General features: G+C 40.9%; 1 protein-coding gene and 1 long non-coding RNA gene across 2 annotated transcripts in view; one reads left to right on the forward strand and one right to left on the reverse strand.

Moving 5' to 3' along the window:
• The window catches only part of LOC134076609 (uncharacterized), a 51223-nt gene extending 30394 nt beyond the window's left edge, over positions 1 to 20829 (reverse strand). Inside the window, exons 1-7 of the mRNA XM_062531745.1 lie at positions 20774 to 20829; positions 14935 to 15045; positions 12379 to 12548; positions 11902 to 12006; positions 9741 to 9845; positions 9082 to 9186; positions 162 to 266 (exon numbers count right to left, since the gene is read on the reverse strand). Coding sequence (XP_062387729.1) covers positions 162 to 266; positions 9082 to 9186; positions 9741 to 9845; positions 11902 to 12006; positions 12379 to 12518 — 560 coding nt within the window. The 5' untranslated portion in view covers positions 12519 to 12548; positions 14935 to 15045; positions 20774 to 20829. The remainder of the gene's footprint in view (positions 1 to 161; positions 267 to 9081; positions 9187 to 9740; positions 9846 to 11901; positions 12007 to 12378; positions 12549 to 14934; positions 15046 to 20773) is intronic.
• Positions 1448 to 2806, forward strand: LOC134082976 (uncharacterized). The gene is made up of 3 exons (XR_009939683.1): positions 1448 to 1757; positions 2209 to 2281; positions 2551 to 2806. It is a non-coding gene; the product is annotated as an uncharacterized LOC134082976 (long non-coding RNA).
• Positions 20830 to 22194: the final 1365 nt, after the last annotated feature.

The raw sequence follows: 22194 nt of genomic DNA on the forward strand, positions 1-22194 counted from the left end.
GGCTGCCACTGAACAACCCAAGCCTATATGTCGCCCCTGATTTACACATACACGCACGCACGCACGAACACACGCACGCACGCACGCACGCACGCACGCACGCACCCACGCACCCACGCACACACACACACACACACACACACACACACACTATAACTCACTCTGATTCAGAGGGTGGTTGTTCACCCCTGAAGTCGGGACCATCATCCCTGGAGTCATCACTGTGCAAGCTGGGTGCCGGAGATGGAGATCTTTGTTTTTCTGGTCTGGTGATGCAAAGAAAGAAAACAACAACAACACAACCGTTCATTTTACCCAGCGTGAATGAAGCAATTCACACCCAAACTTGGTTACATTTTAAAAAGTCGACTTGACAGAGGGTGGAATGCTGTTCTTTACTGTTGATTGCATTGTTGATTTCAGTTTACATTCCCATTAAATATAATCCAGTTTCAACTATTACATTCAATTTCAAATTGACTTGGAATCAGTTCCAAACTAAATCAATTCAATTTCAAAATGTACTATTCAACTTCAACTTTTCAATACAATTGTTGAAATGCAACAATTCAAATGAAAGTACTAAACGTTCAGATTAAGCTCTCAAATAACAGAGATGCCCTGGTGAATCGGGGATTTCCAGATGAATGCCATCTATACATTATTATGACCGCCGCTAGCATAGCTAGCGAAGCGGTCATATAGTTGTTGTCAAAGTTTTTTTTTTTTTTTTTTTTTTTTCCGTCATCGGTTCTGAATTTTTGGTCAACGATTCCCGGGACACCGTAACACCGGGGCACATGAAACTTGGTGGGCATGTAGCCCCAGTAGACTTTTACGGAAACATTTCGTTTCGTCCCCGGGGGTCACTCCCCCCCCGCGCTGGCCCCGCCCGAAGCCCAAAAATTGCAGTTTTTCCTACATAACTACCTGAACCGTGGCACCGAGGATGACAAATTTTTTATGGTATGTTGGTCTCAAGAGCTCGGATCAACTTAGCTTATAACCAGTCATTTGTGAATTGCACCCCCATGGTAAAAATTGAAAATGTAATGTAATATTGCTTTAATTGCCCCTATCTTCAGATGAGATGCTATGAACTGCACCAAATTTCATGTGTATGATTAACCTGACACCCTCTGGGAGTATGCCAAGTTTTGTGGACTTTCATCCATGGGGGGCTATAATAAATTTATTTATGTGTGCATTTAGTGAATGGTCCCTCAACGTGGCTGCTCTACACTGAAGCCTAGAATGGCCCCATGGCCCCATGTAGCTGTGTCACTGGCACCCCCGTGGCTACCCTGTGCTTACCAAATAAAACAATTATGTATTTATTACGATTTTATATGAGAACGTCAAAAGCAGAACTAATGCAACCACGTTCAAACACTGCAGCCTGCTGCCACTGGTGTGTGGCGCTGGCGCTACTCAGTGAATGATAGATCAGACCAGAGAGAAGAAGACAAACGAAGAAGATGGAGTTGTGATTTCTCAGTTCCGAATGGCGGCCATATTGGAATTTTCTTTACTGTCGCTAGTTTCACACTACTTGATTTCTCATGTTGCAGTAAGCTAAACGATTTCATCTCTTACGTGACTTGTTGTTCTTGCACGTAACTGTGTAACCGTCTGACTGATAAAGAAGTTGTTAAATGTCTTTACGTTTAGAAACATAATCAAGCAAACTCATCCAAGCAGATGCGAATAGCCTACAATGTCAGTACTCAAACCACCAGTAGCAGGCTTAGGACTAGGTAAGTAAAACATCTCTTCTCTATATCTCTACTATTTTCATTTTAAAAACTGTATGTAAAGCGTAATTCTAGCCAACACCTGTTTCCAAAATGTATTTATAGAGTCTGTACATGTGGTCCCTAGCTTGGTTTGCCCGAAAATTAAGTGGAAATATCCTTTAGAAGTGTTTACTTTAGGCGCTAGTTAGCATGTAACAGCATCTGAATTAATGAACTGGCATGGTGCATTTATACCTGACGATCTCTTTCAAGTTATTTGAATAAAAAACTGACATCATGGTTAGTATTTATAGAGTCTGTACATGTGGTCCCTTGCTTGGTTTGTCTGAAAATTAAGTGGAAATATCCTTTAGAAGTGTTTGTACTTTAGGCGCTAGTTAGCGTGCCAGGTGTCATACCATCAGTAATCATCTCACTAAACACGTCTTTTCATATCCAATCTGTTCAACAGAGTTTGCCAGTCAGACCACTACACCTTTGCCAGCACCACCACCCAGCAAGCTTCATCAACTCCAGCCATGCCGGTAAATACAGTGCCTATTGACAGCCTACACACCCCTGTTCAAATGCCAGTAGCTTTGTCCATTGTTAAATCCCCGTTGTTCTTAAATGTGTTATTGTGTTTCGGAAAGGTATTGCATTACATTACTCTTCACCTTTTGCTTTTGTAGTAGAAAACATGTTGATGGTAGTGAAAAGGTAGTAAATTCAGCTCAATTTTTTTTGTATGAACCCTGCCATTGCAGTAATCATCTCACTAAATATGCCTTTTCATTTCTAATCTGTTCAACAGAGTTTACCAATCAGACCTACACCTCTGTCAAATTCGCTCACAACGCTGCCAGTAACACCCCAGCAAGGTAGAACTGCATTTTCATTAATCTGGCACCAATATCAAGGGAGAAACAAGCCATGAATGTCTGTCACAACTTCTTTGCATCTTTACTTTCCTTACATCTGAAGAGTGTGTTACATATATCATTATTAAAAATAATTTTAATAAATTGTTTAAGCATGTACAATAAATAAAGCATGTAAATGAGCATGTAAAATAAATAGGCCTAAACAAAAGCAAGTAAAATAAATAAATAAACAAAATGTATTGAACCTAATACTATGTGTGGTGAGTCTGTGTGATAGTTGCTGAGGATAAATGTTTTTATATTGGATTATTAAATTACAGAATACATTTATAGGTTTCTCATCAGCAGGCACTGTCTTCACCTTAGTAAATTTGGTAACTTTGGTAAGTCCTGTAAATAATTGTAAATTGTTCTGATTGAGGGCAAATGGAAAGTGTTATAATGTATTATTGCTATTTTAGTGCATCATTTTCATTATTATGGCCATAAATAAGGCCAATTAGAAGCTGGTGGGTAGTAAGCGGCAAAAGGGTGGCCCTTTATCTGGAGCCGCTTCTGAGCCGCCGGTGGACAGCCAGAGAACTGATGAGCAAAACTCCAGCGGGCCACTGGTGGTTACCGCCGTTGGGCCGCCAACTCTGCCGCTGGTTTGTAACAGTAACTTTAGCATTGCCCATTAAATGATTGCAAAATATTTATTGAGGTGAGTTTAACCCTTTGTTGACTGCCCGAACATTCCATTTTTTCCACACTTGATGACCTTGTGGCACAAAAAAGCTTGCTGTGTGGCCATACTACATGGCAGAGATAAAATATACACACCATTGTAATCAGAAGAAAGAGCACTTCAAAATGGTATAAAACACAAGTAATTATGTGTGAGGGTAGCATAATTATGTCTAGAAATATGCTCATAATTAATCCGAAAAAATAAAACAAAATACAGTTTTTCAACATAAATCTTATTTTTCTCTAATTTCTGTTGTAGATAGAGAAAAACTTAGAGTATATGACAGACTAGCAATGTTGTCCCCTACTCAAGGAAAAAAACAGAATCAATGTATCGCTTTCTGCTCAAAAGTTATGGTCAATTCATTATGTCCTGTACGTTTGCAGAAAATAGTAGAATGATGACCTCGGGCACAAAAAAGCTTACAGTGTGGCCATACTACATGGCAGAGATAAAATATACACACCATTGTAATCAGAAGAAAGAGCACTTTAAAATGGTATAAAACATAAGTAATTATGTGTGAGGGTAGCATAATTATTTTTATAAATATGCTCAAAATTAATCCGAAAAAAAAGAGAAAATTACAGTTTTTCAACATAAATCTTATTTTTCTCTAATTTCTGTTGTAGATAGAGAAAAACTTAGAGTATATCACAGACTAGCAATGTTGTCCCCTACTCAAGGAAAAAAACAGAATCAATTTATCACTTTCTGCTCAAAAGTTATGGTCAATTCATTATGTCCTGTACGTTTGCAGAAAATAGTAGAATGATGACCTCGGGGCACAAAAAAGCTTACAGTGTGGCCATACTACATGGCAGAGATAAAATATACACACCATTGTAATCAGAAGAAAGAGCACTTTAAAATGGTATAACACATAAGTAATTATGTGTGAGGGTAGCATAATTATTTTTATAAATGTGCTCAAAATTAATCCGAAAAAAAAGAGAAAATTACAGTTTTTCAACATAAATCTTATTTTTCTCTAATTTCTGTTGTAGATAGAGAAAAACTTAGAGTATATGACAGACTAGCAATGTTGTCCCCTACTCAAGTAAAAAAAACAGAATCAATTTATCACTTTCTGCTCAAAAGTTATGGTCAATTCATTATGTCCTGTACGTTTGCAGAAAATTTTAGAATCTTTACCGAGTAGAATGTCTTCACTGCCCGGTTTGACATTTGACTCAAAATCCAGACAGAATGGTCAAAATAAGTTATTTTGGCCATATATCCATGAGACAGAGCTATATATGGTATGTTTCACTATACTTTAGGACAGGTAATACAAATCTTTATGGAAAAGAAAGTGTTAACCTTTTAGTGACCCAAGAAAAGTTGCACCTAAATAACCCAAATATGTACATTTTAACTTTTTTTTGGAAACCACCACAACACCCAACATCTATTTTGATTGTATTTAGTTGATTTATTTGCAAACATAAATTATTACAAACCATATTGCTTCATTTTTTTTAGATGTGGTAACTCAATAAAGAAGTGCACTTATCAAATCACGAAAAATAACAATCAATAAACATAAGCAGCAATGGACAAACAGTCAACCATCAACTAAAAAAGTGCTTCTTATTTAGGATGAAAAAGCATGTTATGAACAGTCAATCAATAAAATCTAAAAAATGTCTTATTTATGGTCAACAATAAATGTAAATTCATTGGTAAGTGCATTTCCAATAAACAATCAATAGTGAATGAACACTCAATGTCAGATCAATGGTAATGGAAAGTGCCTCCTGCTTTCATGTGCAATAAACAATAATCTCTTGTCAATCACTATAAACAGTACCCAAGGAATATGATCAGTGACAAATTCCCCAGGGTTTTGTATAGAAGCATAAACTATGTTTTGATTTCACCATTCCACAGCAACATGCTGGAATGGTTGGTAAAGTGCTTTACTACACGTCACCTTGAAAGTCTCTAACAGGCCAGTGATTTTGCAGTTTATCACGTTCATCTTCAGCACCAGTATCTACAACATGGAGCATTGGCATCAATGCTTTGAACTGGTCTCTTGACATTATGCTGCGTGCCCACAGGCCATGGTACATGGTTTTGGGGCTCCAGTATCTGTAAAAAGAACTGACTGGGACAAGGCCACAAAACATTACAAGGGCCATCAGTCGTGCCAATTCATCTGGACTAGTTTCTTTCCTTGTACCATCTGTGCCACCATAATAGGGCTTTCTGAGGATTTCCTCCTAGGCATAAGCATTTGTGTAGGTGCATTTGTAGCAGGAGGGCATCTGTAGAAAAAAGTTTTTAAAAATCTATGGCTTTGGTCATGGTACCTCGTGTTACTTGTACATCTAGGTGAACGCCAGGCTGGCGTACAGGACGGACAGATGGCAACTGGTTGAGCATGTCTGGATCATCATAGCTATATGTCTGGACAACAGGTTGATTCACTGGATGTGCAGCTCTCCCTTGGCACGGTCGCTCTGGCATTCCTTCTGGTCCTTTCAGGTTCAAGGGTCAGGGTCATCCTCCTCTGAGTCGGTGGCAGAACCAGGAGAATGTTGAGTTCTAAAAGTTGAGATAAAAAAATAAAAAAAACAAGACAAGTTGTTCACAACCTAGGTCAAGGCTAATTTCAGTCAGAAAAGGTTGTAGCAGAAAAGTTGCTACTGACTACATGTCATTATTTTCTTTCTAGAAGTTGAGATGGGGAAAAAAAAGTAAGTTGTTTACAACCTAGGTCAAAGCTAGATTCAGTCAGAAAAGGTTGTAGCAGAAAGGTTGCTTACTTACTAAATGTCATTAGGCTTTCTGTCTAGAAGTTGAGAGAAAAAAAAACAAGTTCAATGTTCAACACCTAGGTCAAGGCTAATTTCAGTCAGAGAAGGTTGCTACTTAGGCCTACTAGGCATGCCTTTCTTATATGCCATTACTTTCTTATAGGGAGCACAAATAGACATTTCTGGAACTAAACAGAACGAGTAACACTGATATTTATTTATTCCTTCCATCCTATATTCAGCTCTTCATCCAGACATGCCCATAGAATATGCTAGCAACACTACAATGTTGGCAAAGAGCGAATAATTTACCCGCGAGTATATAAAGCGCGATCAAAAATAAACAAACACGAGGCGCGATTTCTTTCAGTTGTGACAGACAAAAAACACACCATACAAAAGGCACAGTCTACTCAGAGTGTTATCACACGAAAATATAAGGTTTTATGAAGCTGTAAGTAGTGTAAGTAGTAGTAAAATACAATATTGAGTTTCAAGAACTTTATTGTTTACTCACGTTGTTGTCGCCGTAGCAGCAGCTAGTCGTCGTCGGAGTCAGAGTCACGAAAGTCTTCATCCAGTTCACGGTCCAACTTGTACTCTTTTCCACTAGATAAGCCACCTATTTCACTGTCTTCACTGCTATTGTCATCATTTATGTGTTGACAACACATTTCTGCCACCTCAGCAGCTGAAAAACGGACTTGTCGATATGTATGGTCCGACATGTTTATTCATTGAACAGCCGCGAATGAGCCGAACGCGGAAGTATCGGAGGCGGGGCAATCACAAGATGCAAAATGACATAAAACTAAGCCAATAGGCTATCAAAACGAACTAAACTACTTGACAGTGATTGGCTAGCTGTTGACAACGTATCTACATAGTTTTTTTCATCGGTGAGGTTAAATGCGTGATTCAAACACGGCGAACACGTCATGGTTCGAAATCGAACCATATTTCAATGGGCCGTCCACAAAGGGTGAGTTTAACAAGTGTAATTTCATTGGCATATAAGTCAGGCCTATAGTAGATGGCTAAATGGCTACAGTAGAAGGATACACGAAAAGCCCAAACTACCAAAATCTTCATATTTTATTACCACAGTTTCTATCTATAGGCCTCTCTTATTTGGTATACTGACTAGACATTATTGAACAAACATAGGCTATTCATCTGTATTTCAGTATCTCAGTAGGTTAAAGTATTTTTTAGATACCTCCCTGAAATTACTTTTTGCAGGTTGTGATGTCTTCTATATGTTCTGACGTTACTGTTAAAATGGCGTAACTGTTAAATTCCAATATAGTGAGTAGGCTATTGGCAAAACCGATTGGCATTTTTATGTTGAGCCGGCAGGGGGCTCAGTTTAAAAAGTAACTAAGTTCGCACACACACATCAACAGATTCACACGCACAGATAAACACACTTCCATGGATTCCACACACACACACACACACATGCGCACACATGCACATTCACACACACAGACAGACACACACACATCTTTATACAAGCAAACTCACACATGCACACTCATATACACATGAGCTGCAAGAGTAGGAGATATACATACAGTATATTGCACAAATCGGAGATAAGGCAGGTTTAGACTTGCTGCAGACAACGCGTTCGTGTTCGTATCATGACTGCCTCGCGTATTTTGCGGCCGTTTGGTGCGTCGGTCGTGCACGTCGTCGCAAGCGAACATGACGCGTCCGCGAGATGCAATACTGATAAGAAAGTAGGGGGCGATCACTACAAAAAAAGGTGACTGCAAGATGCATTATCGACATCGAAGCTGGGGGCAATCATGAGAGTAAACAATGGCACATGGCCACATCCACATCTGATGTTACTATTCTCCCCCTAGTGAAGACCTCCAGTAGGGTGCGTAATGCTGCAGCGAGTCTGTACACCGGACACAGCAGGTCGCACACGGGCGCATATGCTTACGGTTGGTCTAACAGCAAGTATAATCCCAGCCATACAGGAAAGTTGACGAGCGTAATTCGTTTTGGAGAGAATGTGCAGAACTGAGCGGCGGTCATATTGTGTACCGCTATGCGGTGCATCTAGTTTATGCTTAATTTGTATTTATAAGGGGAGAGCATAGATGCTTCTCACTTCTTTTTTCCTTTTTCTTTTCTGTTTATTCTGCCTCTGGATTTTTCTGTTTGACAGCTGGCTGGAGGTCTCTCTTTTTCTCTGACCTCTTGGCCTTCCTCTCTCTCCATCTTCCTCTCCCTCTCTTTCTTTCTTTCTTTCCTTCTCTTTCTCTCTCCTTACTTTTAGGTTGGGTCTTTATTTCACTCTCTATTTCATGAATTGTTCAACTGGTGTATTTGACATTCTAACTTGTTAAGTTTGAGGTTGTTATTTGGTTATTCTTACTTTATTATTTTGTAACTTTCTTACAATATATGCCTATCTGAGTCTTACCTCACATTCAATGTTACTGTAGGTGATATTGGTCACATCTACTTTCATGATTTACTGGTAAATAAATGGTTAATTCACCCACCATTTATATATCTCTTCTCGTATTCCATGCCACTACTCTGCTATAGTTGATAAACTTTGTAATTAATCGAGGTCAACTTCTTTGTTTTATGGAGTCAGATTGATTGTAATTTCTTGTAACATTTACCACAGTTTCACCAGTCTGTCCATGTTTAATACAAATTTAAACTTTGATGTCCAATGCAATTGTCATCTTGATGAGCAACTGTGCCATCACTTAAGCTACTTAGATTTTCACCTTGACAAAAAATAGTGTGACATTTTTGTATCGCAAGATCTCGTCGCACCCCTATTTGAAACACATGTTATTGGACGAGCCATCTGCCAATCTGGCTGGCACTGACCAACCCAAGCCTATATGCCGCCCCTGATATTTACACACACACAAACACACACACACACACACACACACACACACACACACACACACATTATAACTCACTCTGCTTCAGAGGGTGGTTGTTCACCCCTGAAGTCGGGACCATCATCCCTGGAGTCATCACTGTGCAAGCTGGACGCCGGAGATGGAGATCTTTGTTTATCTGGTCTGGTGATGCAAAGAAAGAAAACAACAACAACACAACCGTTCATTTTACCCAGCGTGAATGAAGCAATTCACACCCAAACTCAGCTACTGTAGTTTGATTGTAATTCCTTGTAACATTTACCACAGTTTCACCAGTCTGTCCATGTTTAGTACAAATTTAAACTTTGATGTCCAACACAATTGTCATCTTGATGAGCAACTGTGCCATCACTTAGGCTACTTAGATTTTCACCTTGACAAAAAATAGTGTGACATTTGAAACACATGTTATTGGACGAGCCATCTGCCAATCTGGCTGGCACTGACCAACCCAAGCCCGTATGTCGCCCCTGATATTTACACACACACACGCACACACGCACACACAAACACACACACACACACACACACAAACACACACACACACACACACACACACACACACACACACACACACACACACACACACACACACACACACACACACACACACACACACACACACACACACACACACACACACACACACACAAACACACACACACAAACACACAGAGAAACTCATTATAACTCACTCTGCTTCAGAGGGTGGTGGTTCACCCCTGAAGTCAGGACCATCATCCCTGGAGTCATCACTGTGCAAGCTGGACGCTGGAGATGGAGATCTTTGTTTATCTGGTCTGGTGATGCAAAGAAAGAAAACAACAACAACACAACCGTTAATTTTACACAGCGTGAATGAAGCAATTCACACCCAAACTGAGCTACAGTTTAAAAGAAGCCATCTTGTCAGAGGTAGAAATAATGTTGCTTACTGTTGATTGCACTGCATACAGTTTAAATTCCCATTCATTAGAATACAGTTTAAACTATTATACTCAACTATTTCATATTCTACCTCCAGAATCCCATGACAGTTCAAGCTAATATGACTCAAAAAAGTTGCCAAAAGTGGCAGCTTTAAGCTCTCAAATAACAGAGATGCCCTGGTGAATCGGGGATTTCCAGATGAATGCCATATTATTTATGCTTAATTTGTATTTATAAGGGGAGAGCATAGATGCTTCTCACTTCTTTTTCCCTTTTTCTTTTCTCTTCTATTCTGCCTCTGGATTTTTCTGTTTGACAGCTGGCTGGACGTCTCTCCTTCTTTTCTCTGACCTCTTGGCCTTCCTCTCTCTCCATCTTCCTCTCCCTCTCTTTCTTTCTTTCTTTCCTTCTCTTTCTCTCTTCTTACTTTTAGGTTGGGTCTTTATTTCACTCTCTATTTCATGAATTGTTTAACTGGTGTATTTGACATTCTAACTTGTTAAGTTTAAGATTGTTATTTGGTTATTCATATTTTATTATTTTGTTACTTTCTTACAGTATATGCCTATCTGAGTCTTACCTCACATTCAATGTTAAGTGATATTGGTCACATCTACTTTTATGATTTACTTAAGCAATATAGCACGATTGAGAGCGGGGTTGTTAATGGATATTCCCACGGGTGTTGTTCGGCAGTAGCCACGAGGCCGGAGGCTGAGTTGCACAGGCAACAACAGCCGTGGGAATATCCATTACCAACCCCACGATCACGAGTGCTACATTGCTTTTATACAACAATTCTACCACTTGTTTTGCGTTAATTTCCCATTATAATGTAAACGTTTAAATCACTCAAACTGTCTTGTTTGTAGAACTACTTCTTTCCGCCACACATTTCTCTTACGTTCAGGACAAACTGCCGTGACTAGTTCTAAATGGATGGTTGCTATGGCCAAAGAACAGTGTTAGTTCTAAAAGGACGGTTGCTATGGCCAAAAGCCAGTCGTTAGTTCTATCTCTCCCGTTGTCAAGCAATGCAGCCTAATAAACATTAGCTCGCATTGCGTCTGGTTAGGACATGCTTATAGCTTTGAAACATTACTGTTTTACTTATTGCCGACTACATGCCATCCAACTAGCTAAGATCCACCTCCGTCATATACTATGTTCTGAGCGTCTGTATTTCAGCTTGGATGCAACGTGACAGTTTGTTTAAACTTAACAACTTATTAGCTGTGAAAAGTCAGAGTTGATTATCGTGGGATATTTCAACTCATGGAACGTCTTTTGGCCAATCAGAAACAAATAAACAGCTCCACAGAACCCAATTGTTGCATAAAAGAAAATGAATTGTTGTTCACCCACAATTTATTCTCGTAGGCAATGCCACTACTCTGCTATTGTTGATAAACTACTTGGTATTTATTCATGGTCAATTTCTTTATTTTACAGAGTCAGATTGACTGTAATTTCTTGTAACATTTACCACAGTTTCACCAGTCTGTCCATGTTAAATACAAATTTAAACGTTGATGTCCAACGCAATTGTCATCTTGATGAGCACCTGTGGATCACTAAGGCTGCTTAGATTTTCACCTTGACGAGAAATAGTGTGACATATTTGTATCGCAAGATCTCGTCGCACCCCTAGTTGAAACACATTTTATTGGACGAGCCACCTGTCAATCTGGCTGGCATTGGCCAACCCAAGCCCATATGTCGTCCCTGATATGTACACACACACACACACACACACACACACACACACACACACACACACACACACACACACACACACACACACACACACACACACAGAGCACACACAAGCACACACACACACACACACACAAACACACAAACACACGCACGCGCACACGCACACGCACACGCACAAACACACACACACATCTCATAATCACTCACTCTGATTCAGGGGGTGGTTGTTCACCCCTGAAGTCGGGATGACCCTCAATGGAGTCCCTTCTCTCCAAGCGTGGTGCTGCAGATGGAGATCTTTGTTTATCTGGTCTGGTGATGCAAAGAAAGAAAACGAAATCAACACAACCTTTCATTTTTCCCAGCATGAATAAAACAATTCACATCCAAACTCTTTGGAACTCTTCGCCAAGTTGTTAGGGGGTGCAATTCTGTGTTTTACTGCTGATTGCATTTCATACAAATCCTCATTCAGTAGAATACAGTTTCAACTATTATATTATTATAGTTGTATGTGATCTGCCATTGATGGTCATTCCCACAAAACACATGACCATGAATCTTTCCATTTCAGGAACACAAAAACACTGTATGAGATGAGATTCAAAAGAAAGAAAAAAACAGAGAATGAGGAGAGTAAATGGGGTCTGAGATAAAGAAATAAAAAAAAAAACTAAAACTCACCCTCCACCAGAGTGTGTTGGTGACCCAGGTTCAGCCATGTCTTCATCATTCTTGATGGTTCCACAGCCGTGTGCTGCAGACTCTGGTCTGAGTGTCTCACTGGGACCTGCAGCCTCCTCTCTCTCCTGAGTGTCACTCATCCCAGCAGCAGTGGGAGAGTCTCTCTAGACCTGAGGAGCAAAATATACCTTTACATATCACAGATGCCGTGTTTCCTAGCAGCAGTGGGGGGTAATTATTCTTACTTCTATACCGTAATTTACCGCTACAAACCAGCTCCCTTGTCTTTTTAGAAAACTTGATGATACAATTTCAGTCTGGTTTCAGAAAACGGCATTCCACAGAAACCGCCCTGGTGAGAGTGCACAACGATATTCAGATGCCTCTGACAGGTTGTTGCTCCGTGCTAGTACTTCTTGACCTCAGCTCTGCCTTTGATACTGTGGACCGTCATATTAATAACATTTACCAACTGGATTTACTAAGGAAAGTCAAGATCTCTTACATACGTCACATACGTTTATTGCCTTATATGGATATGCTAGCTCTGTAGTGCTTGATCAACGAAAAATACTGTCTCCACAGCTTAATTGATGTATTTTCATTCAGAATCCAGAAATGGTCCATTTTAATCAGTTTACCTGTAATTTAACCCTCCACCATGCCTTTTCTCCCTCTCTCAATTCTCCCTCTTACCTCTCATCTGTCTTGTCGCTCAACTCCCTCTGCTCCCCCTTCTCTCTCAACTCTCCCTTTTTTCCTTTTTTGCCTTTTCTCTCTATAGTATAAAGTGTGATATACTTATTAGTACTAACCATCATGATTTATAGTGATACTAACCCACTCTATATCTCTTTCTTCCCCCATACCTCACCTGTGAGGTACACCACTACCGGTCATCAGTCATCCATGTGTACAGTATGGCCCTCATCACACTTGAAGTTGCATGCCTATGACTGCCCTATAATTACCTGTTGCTATCCACTTGCCCGGATTCCTGGCCCAAGCACCCTAGCAATCCACTATTTCCCTGAGACAATTCATAATTCCTATGGGCAATGTATTCCCTACACTAGGCTATTTGAATTTCTGACAGTAAATTACCTTACTGTCCTGTAACTGACTCTAGGCAGATGGGTCAGGTCCTTGATTCATGGATCTGTCCAAGGTTTCTTCCTATGTGTATCTACAATTCTTCCATAATTTTTCCTTGTCCCTGTTACACATGTTTAACACTCTGTAAAGCACCATGATACATGTGTAATGTTTTGGCACTCTATAAGTGAAATTAAATTAAAATTGAAATTGCAGTCACTATCTGAATGAGATTGATTTGATGTTGGATGTTCACTCTTCACATCGTCCCATATACCACCTCTTAGATGTACTGTATATTTTATTGTGAAGGAAAAGTATTGTATGTACCTCTTTCTTGGTTTCAATTGCAATATTTGTGGCATTGTTGTTGCTGACTCTTGAGATAGCCATGACAGCTGGTGGTAGCTAGGCATATACTGTCTACATCTACATCCTGTCTATCTGAGTGCCATTGAAGAAAGTTGTGAAGCATGCATTTCACTAATGCCTCAGCAACATGCCACTGGCTTGCAAGAATGCCAAATGCATATTCAACCTCTGGCGCTTCTCCTGGCGCTATAGAAACTATAGTTGTACATGCTTTCCCTGGTGGTGGCATGTACTGTACAGTACTCCTCATCGAACAGTGGAAAATCCTACCCTGAAATTGAAGGCAAGTGACCTAAAGGAGTTCCCTGTTGCTAGAAATCTGTAAGGGGAAATTAATTCAATTGAATAACATGATAATTAAACGCAATGTACCCTAAATTGTATTCAAACTTGTATGGTTAGGCTGCTGAGGCTCTTCTTAAGGAATGATGGACATATTATTGCTATCATAGCCAAATGTTCGGCTGGGCTGATGGCTTCTTTAAATTTTGTGTCTGTTTTTTTGTATCTTTGGTACAGTAATTTACAACAAACTGCTGCTTGTTCAGTCATGTGAAAATGGTCGTCTGCTAGGTAGAGCTGCGCACTAGTTTATGGTATTCTCCACATAACTTTCATGGCAGCAGTGTTTCATGAACCCAAACTGAATGCTTTTTTTCTTTCTCACTTTTCTCCCTTTCTTCTCCTTCCATTCCTAAAGTTTCTTGGTGTTTTGGGCCTCCAATGTTGTCTTCAAGGCAGCACTGCCTGGAAGGTGCTAGGGTTAGGCATGGGTTAAAGGTTAGGATAAGACTTAGGATTAGGTGCCTTGAAGTCGACAGTGACAGCGCTGCCTGGAAGACGACGTTGGGGGCCCAAAACACCCTAAAGCAACCAAGAGCAAATTTCTATTGCTGGCATCCATTTTGTTATCTATGAACGTAGCAACATTGACCACTAGTGTAATTTAGAAACAAAAAAGAACATCTTGGATTATTATTATTATTATGGTCTGAGCATTGCGTTACGCTTGCCGCTGGCTAATGTGATCCCCGCCTAATGCATGTAAGGCTGCTGGTCCTGATGGCATCCCCGTCCAGTTGTACTTACCCCCATCATCATGAAGTGCTCTGAGAGGTCCTGGTCACCACCATCACTAGAGTCCTTCCAATTTGTCAGAACAGGAGCATCTCTACGGTACTTCACTCTGCCCTGTCCCACCTTGACAATAGCAACACTTGTTCATGTTAGAATGCTGTTCATTGACTTCAATTCATCATACAATACCATCACCCCTCCAAAACTGATGACCAAACTCAGTGAACTGGGCATCAATACCTCCCTCTGTAACTGGATTCTGGACTTCCTGACCAAAAGACCTCAGTCTGTTAGGTTAGATAATCACACCTCCCCAACCATCATTCTGAATACAGGGATGTGTGCTGAGCCCTCTCCTTTACTTCCTCTTCACCTACGACTGCACACCAGTACATGGCTCTAACACCATTTTTTAAATACACCAATTCGACTTGTTTTACTGTGCATTCACACCGAAACCGTCAAAAGAGTCAAAATCGCTGGTGAAGCTCATAGCCCGACGCTCAACTCAGTTCAGCGCTGAAAGCTTCAAAGCCAAGACGTGAAACATTCGAACCAACCACAAGCAGCAGTCCTGCGAGTTTGACATTCTAATTGGTTGACGCCGAACCGTGTCACAGCTAATTACCATAAAGTTAACTGAGGCTCAACTTTTTTTTGACGCCCGTGAAGCTCATGAAGCCACGCTCACGCCCAGAACGCTTTTGACGCCGGTAACGCCGACTCTCCATAGAAAATGAATGATTTCCGGCGCTCTTGACGCTTTTGACGATCTTTACTTGGTGTGAACGCACAGTTATGCAAATTTTCCATTTTTATTTTCCACACTAATTCTTTTTAAGCGATTAAAACATTTAAATTATCACCGGAAATGAACCCAACGCAAGTGGCAACAGTGGAATAAGCGGGATAATGGACTTCACGCCGTTCGATTATGCATCTAGAACGTGCATTAACTTTGTATAATTGAACGGCGTGTCGTCCATTATCCCGCTTATTCCACTGTTGCCACTTGCGTTGTGTTCATTTCCGGTGATAATTTAAGACTTATGTCTTTAGTTACTGTAGGCTACACCAACTGGCCTGTCGATGGCTGGACAGTTTTCTGTGAATATCTCAAAAACTGTTGGGACTAGGGCCCATGTCCACCCATCCCATAACTACCCATTTCATGTCACCTAGTCAAAACTGAAAAAGCGAAAATGAGGCATTGTAATCACATATCTTTGCTTGATAGGATCAAAACTGCACACAATTTGAAGTCTAGGATCATTATTACACCCTCTGGATGCATGCCAAGTCTCGTGGAATTCCATATCAGACAGCTACAAACACGCACAGACACACAGACACACAGACACACACACACACATACATAAAGACACACGCATGCATGCATGCATGCACACACACACACACACACACACACACACACACACACACACACATCTAGTTTAAATTACATCACATGTTGCTAGGTAAATCATCAGTTACAAGGTTCTTAAAATGTATCTTCCTGCAAAGTGTCACGTAGGCTATATCCCATTTCTCACGTAGGCTATATCTCTTTGTCACGTACAGTAGGCTACATCTTTCAGGTCCACAGGAAAACCACAGACATTTGCTTTAGCACGTTGCTTTTCTCTGAGAGAACAGACACAAGAGCATCATCATGCAGCTATACCAAACTCTACAAAGTGCTATAATTAGACATTTCAAAATGTCAACTGTGTTATTTGTTTGAGTGGCTCTGTTGTGATATCATGGATGGAGAACATAGTAGCGACATGTAATCAAAGTAATATTGATTACATTTACCGCTTTAAGCTTACCTTTAAATTGTTAATCTACCCAACAATTACTTCTCTCTCTTTTCATAGCCTATGCCATACCAATACTCTACTTTGTAATAATTCAAGATATAATTCTTAATTTTATGGACTTATGGATAAATTGTGGTTTCTCGTAACATTAATATTGCTTCACCAGTTTATCTTTCGTTCACACATGCACCTGAGAGCGGCCAACGCAATTCTCATCTGTGAGGAGCGCTGTGTGCCTGTTATTTATATTCACAGTCACAACTAGGAATGGGTATCGTATGGTTTTTATCCGATACCGGTGAATACATGAATAGGCTATACTGTATGCACAAAAGGCTGTTCAGGTACCTTCTTTGTTTCCGGTGGAGCATAAGCATAAGAGAATAAACACAGTAAACTAAAAATACCTCATGAAGTTGGACATAACATGAGCTGAATAAAAACTAAAACATGAACTGCATGGCATAGAATAGTGAATGTCATTAAAACAATGGTACGGCATGATTATCCAATGATACCAACAACACAGAGCTCAGGTAGGCCCTGGGTAAGCATGCAGATGCGCACCCTTACCACTCTCTTCACCCCAAGCATAATACTGACTCCAACATAGGCCCAGGCTGTCTTCTGACCTCAGGGCTGCTCTGTACAGCTCTACTAGGCCCTGGGCAGCATGCAGAAGCCCACCCTCACCACTGTCCCCACCCTAACCCTCACACTCACACTGGCCCTCTGCTACAGCAGTGTGTTCTGGCCGTGTGCTGTCGTTACAGTGTACAGGCCCCGTCCACTTCTGATTGCCGGGGTGGCTCCTGCTTGGGTCAGATTGGTCAGCCATTAAAAGGCCCAAGATGGCATCAGAATAGGGCCTTTGAGCCCGCCAGCATCCACAGTTGTGTGAGAGCCGTGGATGGCTGTGTGTAGTGTGTCTTATGTGGTGTCTGTTTACAGTGTGTGCTGAGTGCAGCAACTACTCTCCCAGACTGGGGAGTTTGAGTGGCTACAGTGTAGCACATCCTGGCTTAGTGTGGCCAGAGTGTGCCGGGTTTGGCATAAGCCTGTTTAGTGTATTTGTGTGGCCACCATGCCAATCTCTAGCTATGGTGAAGGGTATGTGATGATGTGGGGCTATTTTAATTCCAACGGCCAAGGGAACTTTATCAGGATGCATAATATCCTGGATCTATGAAATAGCTGGCCTTTAAAAATAAAAAAATCTGCAAGTTAACCCAATGTGTTAGATTCCCATAGGGTTACATATGGGGTCAAATACTTTAATGCATTAAGATCAATTGTCAAATGATGTAGAAATACAGCTTGGCAAACAACAAAACATTCAGCAGATACCCCTAGTAAAGTTTGCTAACTTTCACTCAAAAATGCCCGAGGGTGTCACATTATCTGAAAATCAACCTGGTCTATTAGGACATGGACACCATATGGCCATGACCTTTCACCCCATGACCTTGAGTACTGATGTTCATTCTTACACAGGACAGTATTCAACAGGACAGTATTAAAACTACTTAATAGATTTGACATGAGGATTTATGCAAGGGGAGAGACATTATTTCCTTTTTCCCAGGAAGGAGAGACCACAGCATCAGAAAAGTCTGTGAGGAGCGCTTTGCGGAAAGAGCAGCACGTGTAAGACACAAAGCAGTAACATCTATAACACAATTCCAGTGACGGGCAGTAGCTTCACTCCTTGCACCATAGAGATCTGTTGAGAGATTTGTTTTGTATAGAGTAACCACTAGGTGCCACTAAAATCATTGAATCACTGAAATTGCCGGGTGGGGACAAAACATTGATCTCAATGGTGCATTTTGTCCATGTTTAGGGTGGAAAATGAAAAAGAAAGATTCGCATAAGACAAGTCAAATTGGTGTTTTTAAAAAGAAGAGGTAATGCAGATTAACGAAAAAAATAATTTATATTATATATAATTTATTGTATATTCCCATAAGGTGTTAGGGTGCTCTGAATATGAGATCCAAAATTATTTTTCAAACTTGTGAGGTCTGCTGGGAGAGTGTTTCTACTGATCTCAATAAGAGAAAAAAAATCAAGAGCCTATGTTGAGTAAACATATGTCTTCTGTAAGCCTAAACAGAGCCCAGCCAAGAACTCCAATAAAATTTTGATCAACTTTGAGGGACTGCTATGACCATGCAGGATCATCCAGACTACTCGTGGTGATTTTACTGCATACTATTCCTATTTATGCACCAGCCTGCAAAATTTGAGCCTCCTACAGATTCTAGTTCTTGAGCAATGAGCTTGTGAACTTTGACAAAAAAAAGAGGTAGAACAAATTTGACACCCCCCTCCCCCTGTAAAACTGGCTGTTACTTGAAAAGTATTGATCTTAGCCCAAAAACATTTTACAGAGTGTCTCCTGGGTAACATAGGCACACATGGTATTTTTTTCAGATTTTTTTGAGACGCAAGTGCGTGGGCTCTGGTCATGGGCGTCAGTTTGGTTTGAAATGTGCTGGGGACAAAAACGCATTCGGAAGTGCATTTTCAGAAGTGCTGGGTACAATGACGCATTCATTTTCTTTATCTTTTGCTCAGGCCATGTTTTGAAAGACGCTGTCTTTAATTACTTATGTAAATGAATAAAAATGTTGACAATGTGACATGACGTGACATCGACTCAGAGGCAGGCACGTACAGTAGGCCTAGCCTAGGTGTTCAAAAGATTCGGGGGTATAGATCCTTAATTACTGAGCTCCGCTTTAACCCTTTCTGCTGACCCTTCCATTTTCTGGGGGTCCGGGGGTTTTTCCCCCGGGAAAATTTTAAGATTGGGCTGTGAAAGATGCGATTTCAACATAGTTAGGAAAGTAGGCTAAGGCCAATCGTTGAGGTCCTCGTTGTCATATTTTAAAAACAAAGCTAATTTCCCCACTAGACCGAAGTCTACGTGTTTAGATGTGTATCGAGCAGAACGTTAATAACATACTCTGACGAAGATGTAGGCTAATCGAAACGTTAGACTGTTGCTGTGCACCTTTGCATTAGCCTACAATAAACTAACAAGCAAAAAAAAAAAAGCACTAGCCTTATAAACTGTGCTGCTCCGGTATTTTTCTCTTTTTTTTATCAACTTGTCCCCTGCCGTGGATGCATGCACTAGTAGTTGCTTGTAGAAGAGCATATCTATTCCTTTTTTGAAGTTTCCTATATGTCATTGATTGACTTAAATAGCTACACGTAGCCTATTTCCAGTTTACAAACAATACTAGAGGACGCCGGATGGCCGCTCACATCGTTCTGAAGTTGCACAAATGATTCGGACTCTAACGCCAGGTCAGCGCTAGTAACAATGTTGCAGTTGTGGCTGCCAGAGCCATATAGATATGGCTCTGGTGGCTGCTATGTGTGTTATGAACTTCAGGCTAGGCTACTGTTTAGTTTTTAGCCAAATTGAGCTCGAGTTTTTTTTTTAAAAAAAAGTGGTGGGGACAAAATGACTTATGACGAAATCTGATGAGGATGCGTCCTCACCGTCCCCAGCGCAATCGACGCCTATGGCTCTGGTTGATTTGGCGTGGAATGACCCCCACATGTGTAGCCTACATCAAGGCAATTAAGTTAGGCTACTGTATCTGTTATGCTGAGTTATGTTGGCTAGGTCATTGCCATAGGCTACCACTGACTTGTCATGAAGCTGGCTCACTTATGTTCATTGTTTTGTAAATTACAAAGTAGCTTCTGATGTAGCAAACTACTTTTGGGAAATGTATGTAACTCAGCTTACTACATTTTGTTTTGGGGTAGCTTTTGTGTAGTTAAGCATCATTTAATATCTGCGAGCTTAGCTCACAAAAATTTCTAAGTAGCCTAGCTTGCCCATCACTGCACAATTCCCTTCCTTTAAGGCACCTTCTTTCATTTCCGTTACCGAAAACATAAAATGATAGTAGCCTAGTAGTAGTGTCGTAGTTTATCTGCCTCTTGATAATTAGGCCATTTTTACGATACAAAACAAATGATAGTATAAGACATAGCCTACTTACGACGAAATAGGTCCTTCAACGTATCAATTTTCCGAAACGTCTCAATCAAAGTCTGTCCGCTACACGCATCTTCGAGAATTCTGAAATGGCGAGAACTTTTTGTACCACCTTTCACTTTCGATATCGGAGTAACTGTCAGTTAGACTGTGTTCAGGTTGACGGGGGGGGTCCACATTCTGCAATTCGCAGATGACACTACTGAAGGTTCGCCAGAGCTGTAGGTCGGCCAACAGATCCAGACATCCACAGAACGAGGTCAACAACCACGAAGTCAGGCAGTCTCCAGACCAGAAGTCCTGTTTTTGGGTAACCCTCCCGCACCAAGACCAAGAGGTAGCCTATTAGATTCGAGTTTGTGTTTAGGCTACCCACTGCCGCTGCTGTGCATTTCGTTGCCCTAAGCGATATTGCAGAGCCGCCGCTCCCACCACGCGCATAATGCTGTGCATAGGGCACCAAACGACAGAGGGGGCAGTGCACCAACATAGCCATTTACAATAGTATTCTTGCTGCAAACTGCGTTTCACTATTTGTCGAGAATGTTTACAATGTCAAACTTCACCAACGCCATGTTACATAGCTACTGTAGGACTGGCCCCAACAATATCTATAGCTCTTGTGAAGCCTATGTTTTTTTTTCCTATGTGTGCTGGTGTGCTTCGATATAACTAAGACAACATTAAATGGCACTATGATTGTCACTATTGTCACATTTACATGTATTCATTTAGCCGGTGCTTTTATCCAAAGTGACAAGACAAGACAAGACAAGTAGGTGTAGGCCTATAGCCTGGTCCTAACCATCCCATAATACTACCATTTCATTTCGTATTATGGTCTGGAATTTCTTTGCTCTGAGGCGCTTGCAGGAAGCGGGAAGTAACGCCCAGTTCTGGTTTGAATTGATTGGACAGCTCTCACCCAATCGGCGATAGTTACTCATAACAACATAGCGCAGGCGTTTAACGTCATCGTCACGAGCGCCCTCCCCCTTTCGCCCCCACCAACCCATCTCTTCGTTTATTGGCTGCTTTCTGGAGGGGGGGCGTTCTGTTACAATTCTACCGAGCAGAATGCTCCACAGAGGAGCACGGCCAGACTCGTAGTGGAGGCAATCCTTGGCCGGAAGTACGTGGATGGCTCGCGAGGCTAGTAGGCCTATGCTATACAGAGTGACTTGGACCAGAAAAAACAATCTCTACATCTTTACAAAACTCATCTTTTATTTTCTTTATATTGATACAGGTAAAAAAGACACAGGCATATCTCTGTTGGGACCCTCTCTATATTGCCAGACATGTGTAGCATTTGTACCATTTTGAGCAGTCAGTGGTGAAAGGCAGGATTAAATAATAACTAATGATAATAACAATAATGGTTCAGTTCTAAAAATTAGCTTTAGTATTAGGCCTACTGAAGAC

This window comes from Sardina pilchardus, chromosome 1, assembly GCF_963854185.1.
Source record: "Sardina pilchardus chromosome 1, fSarPil1.1, whole genome shotgun sequence".
NCBI classification, from domain to species: domain Eukaryota; kingdom Metazoa; phylum Chordata; class Actinopteri; order Clupeiformes; family Clupeidae; genus Sardina; species Sardina pilchardus.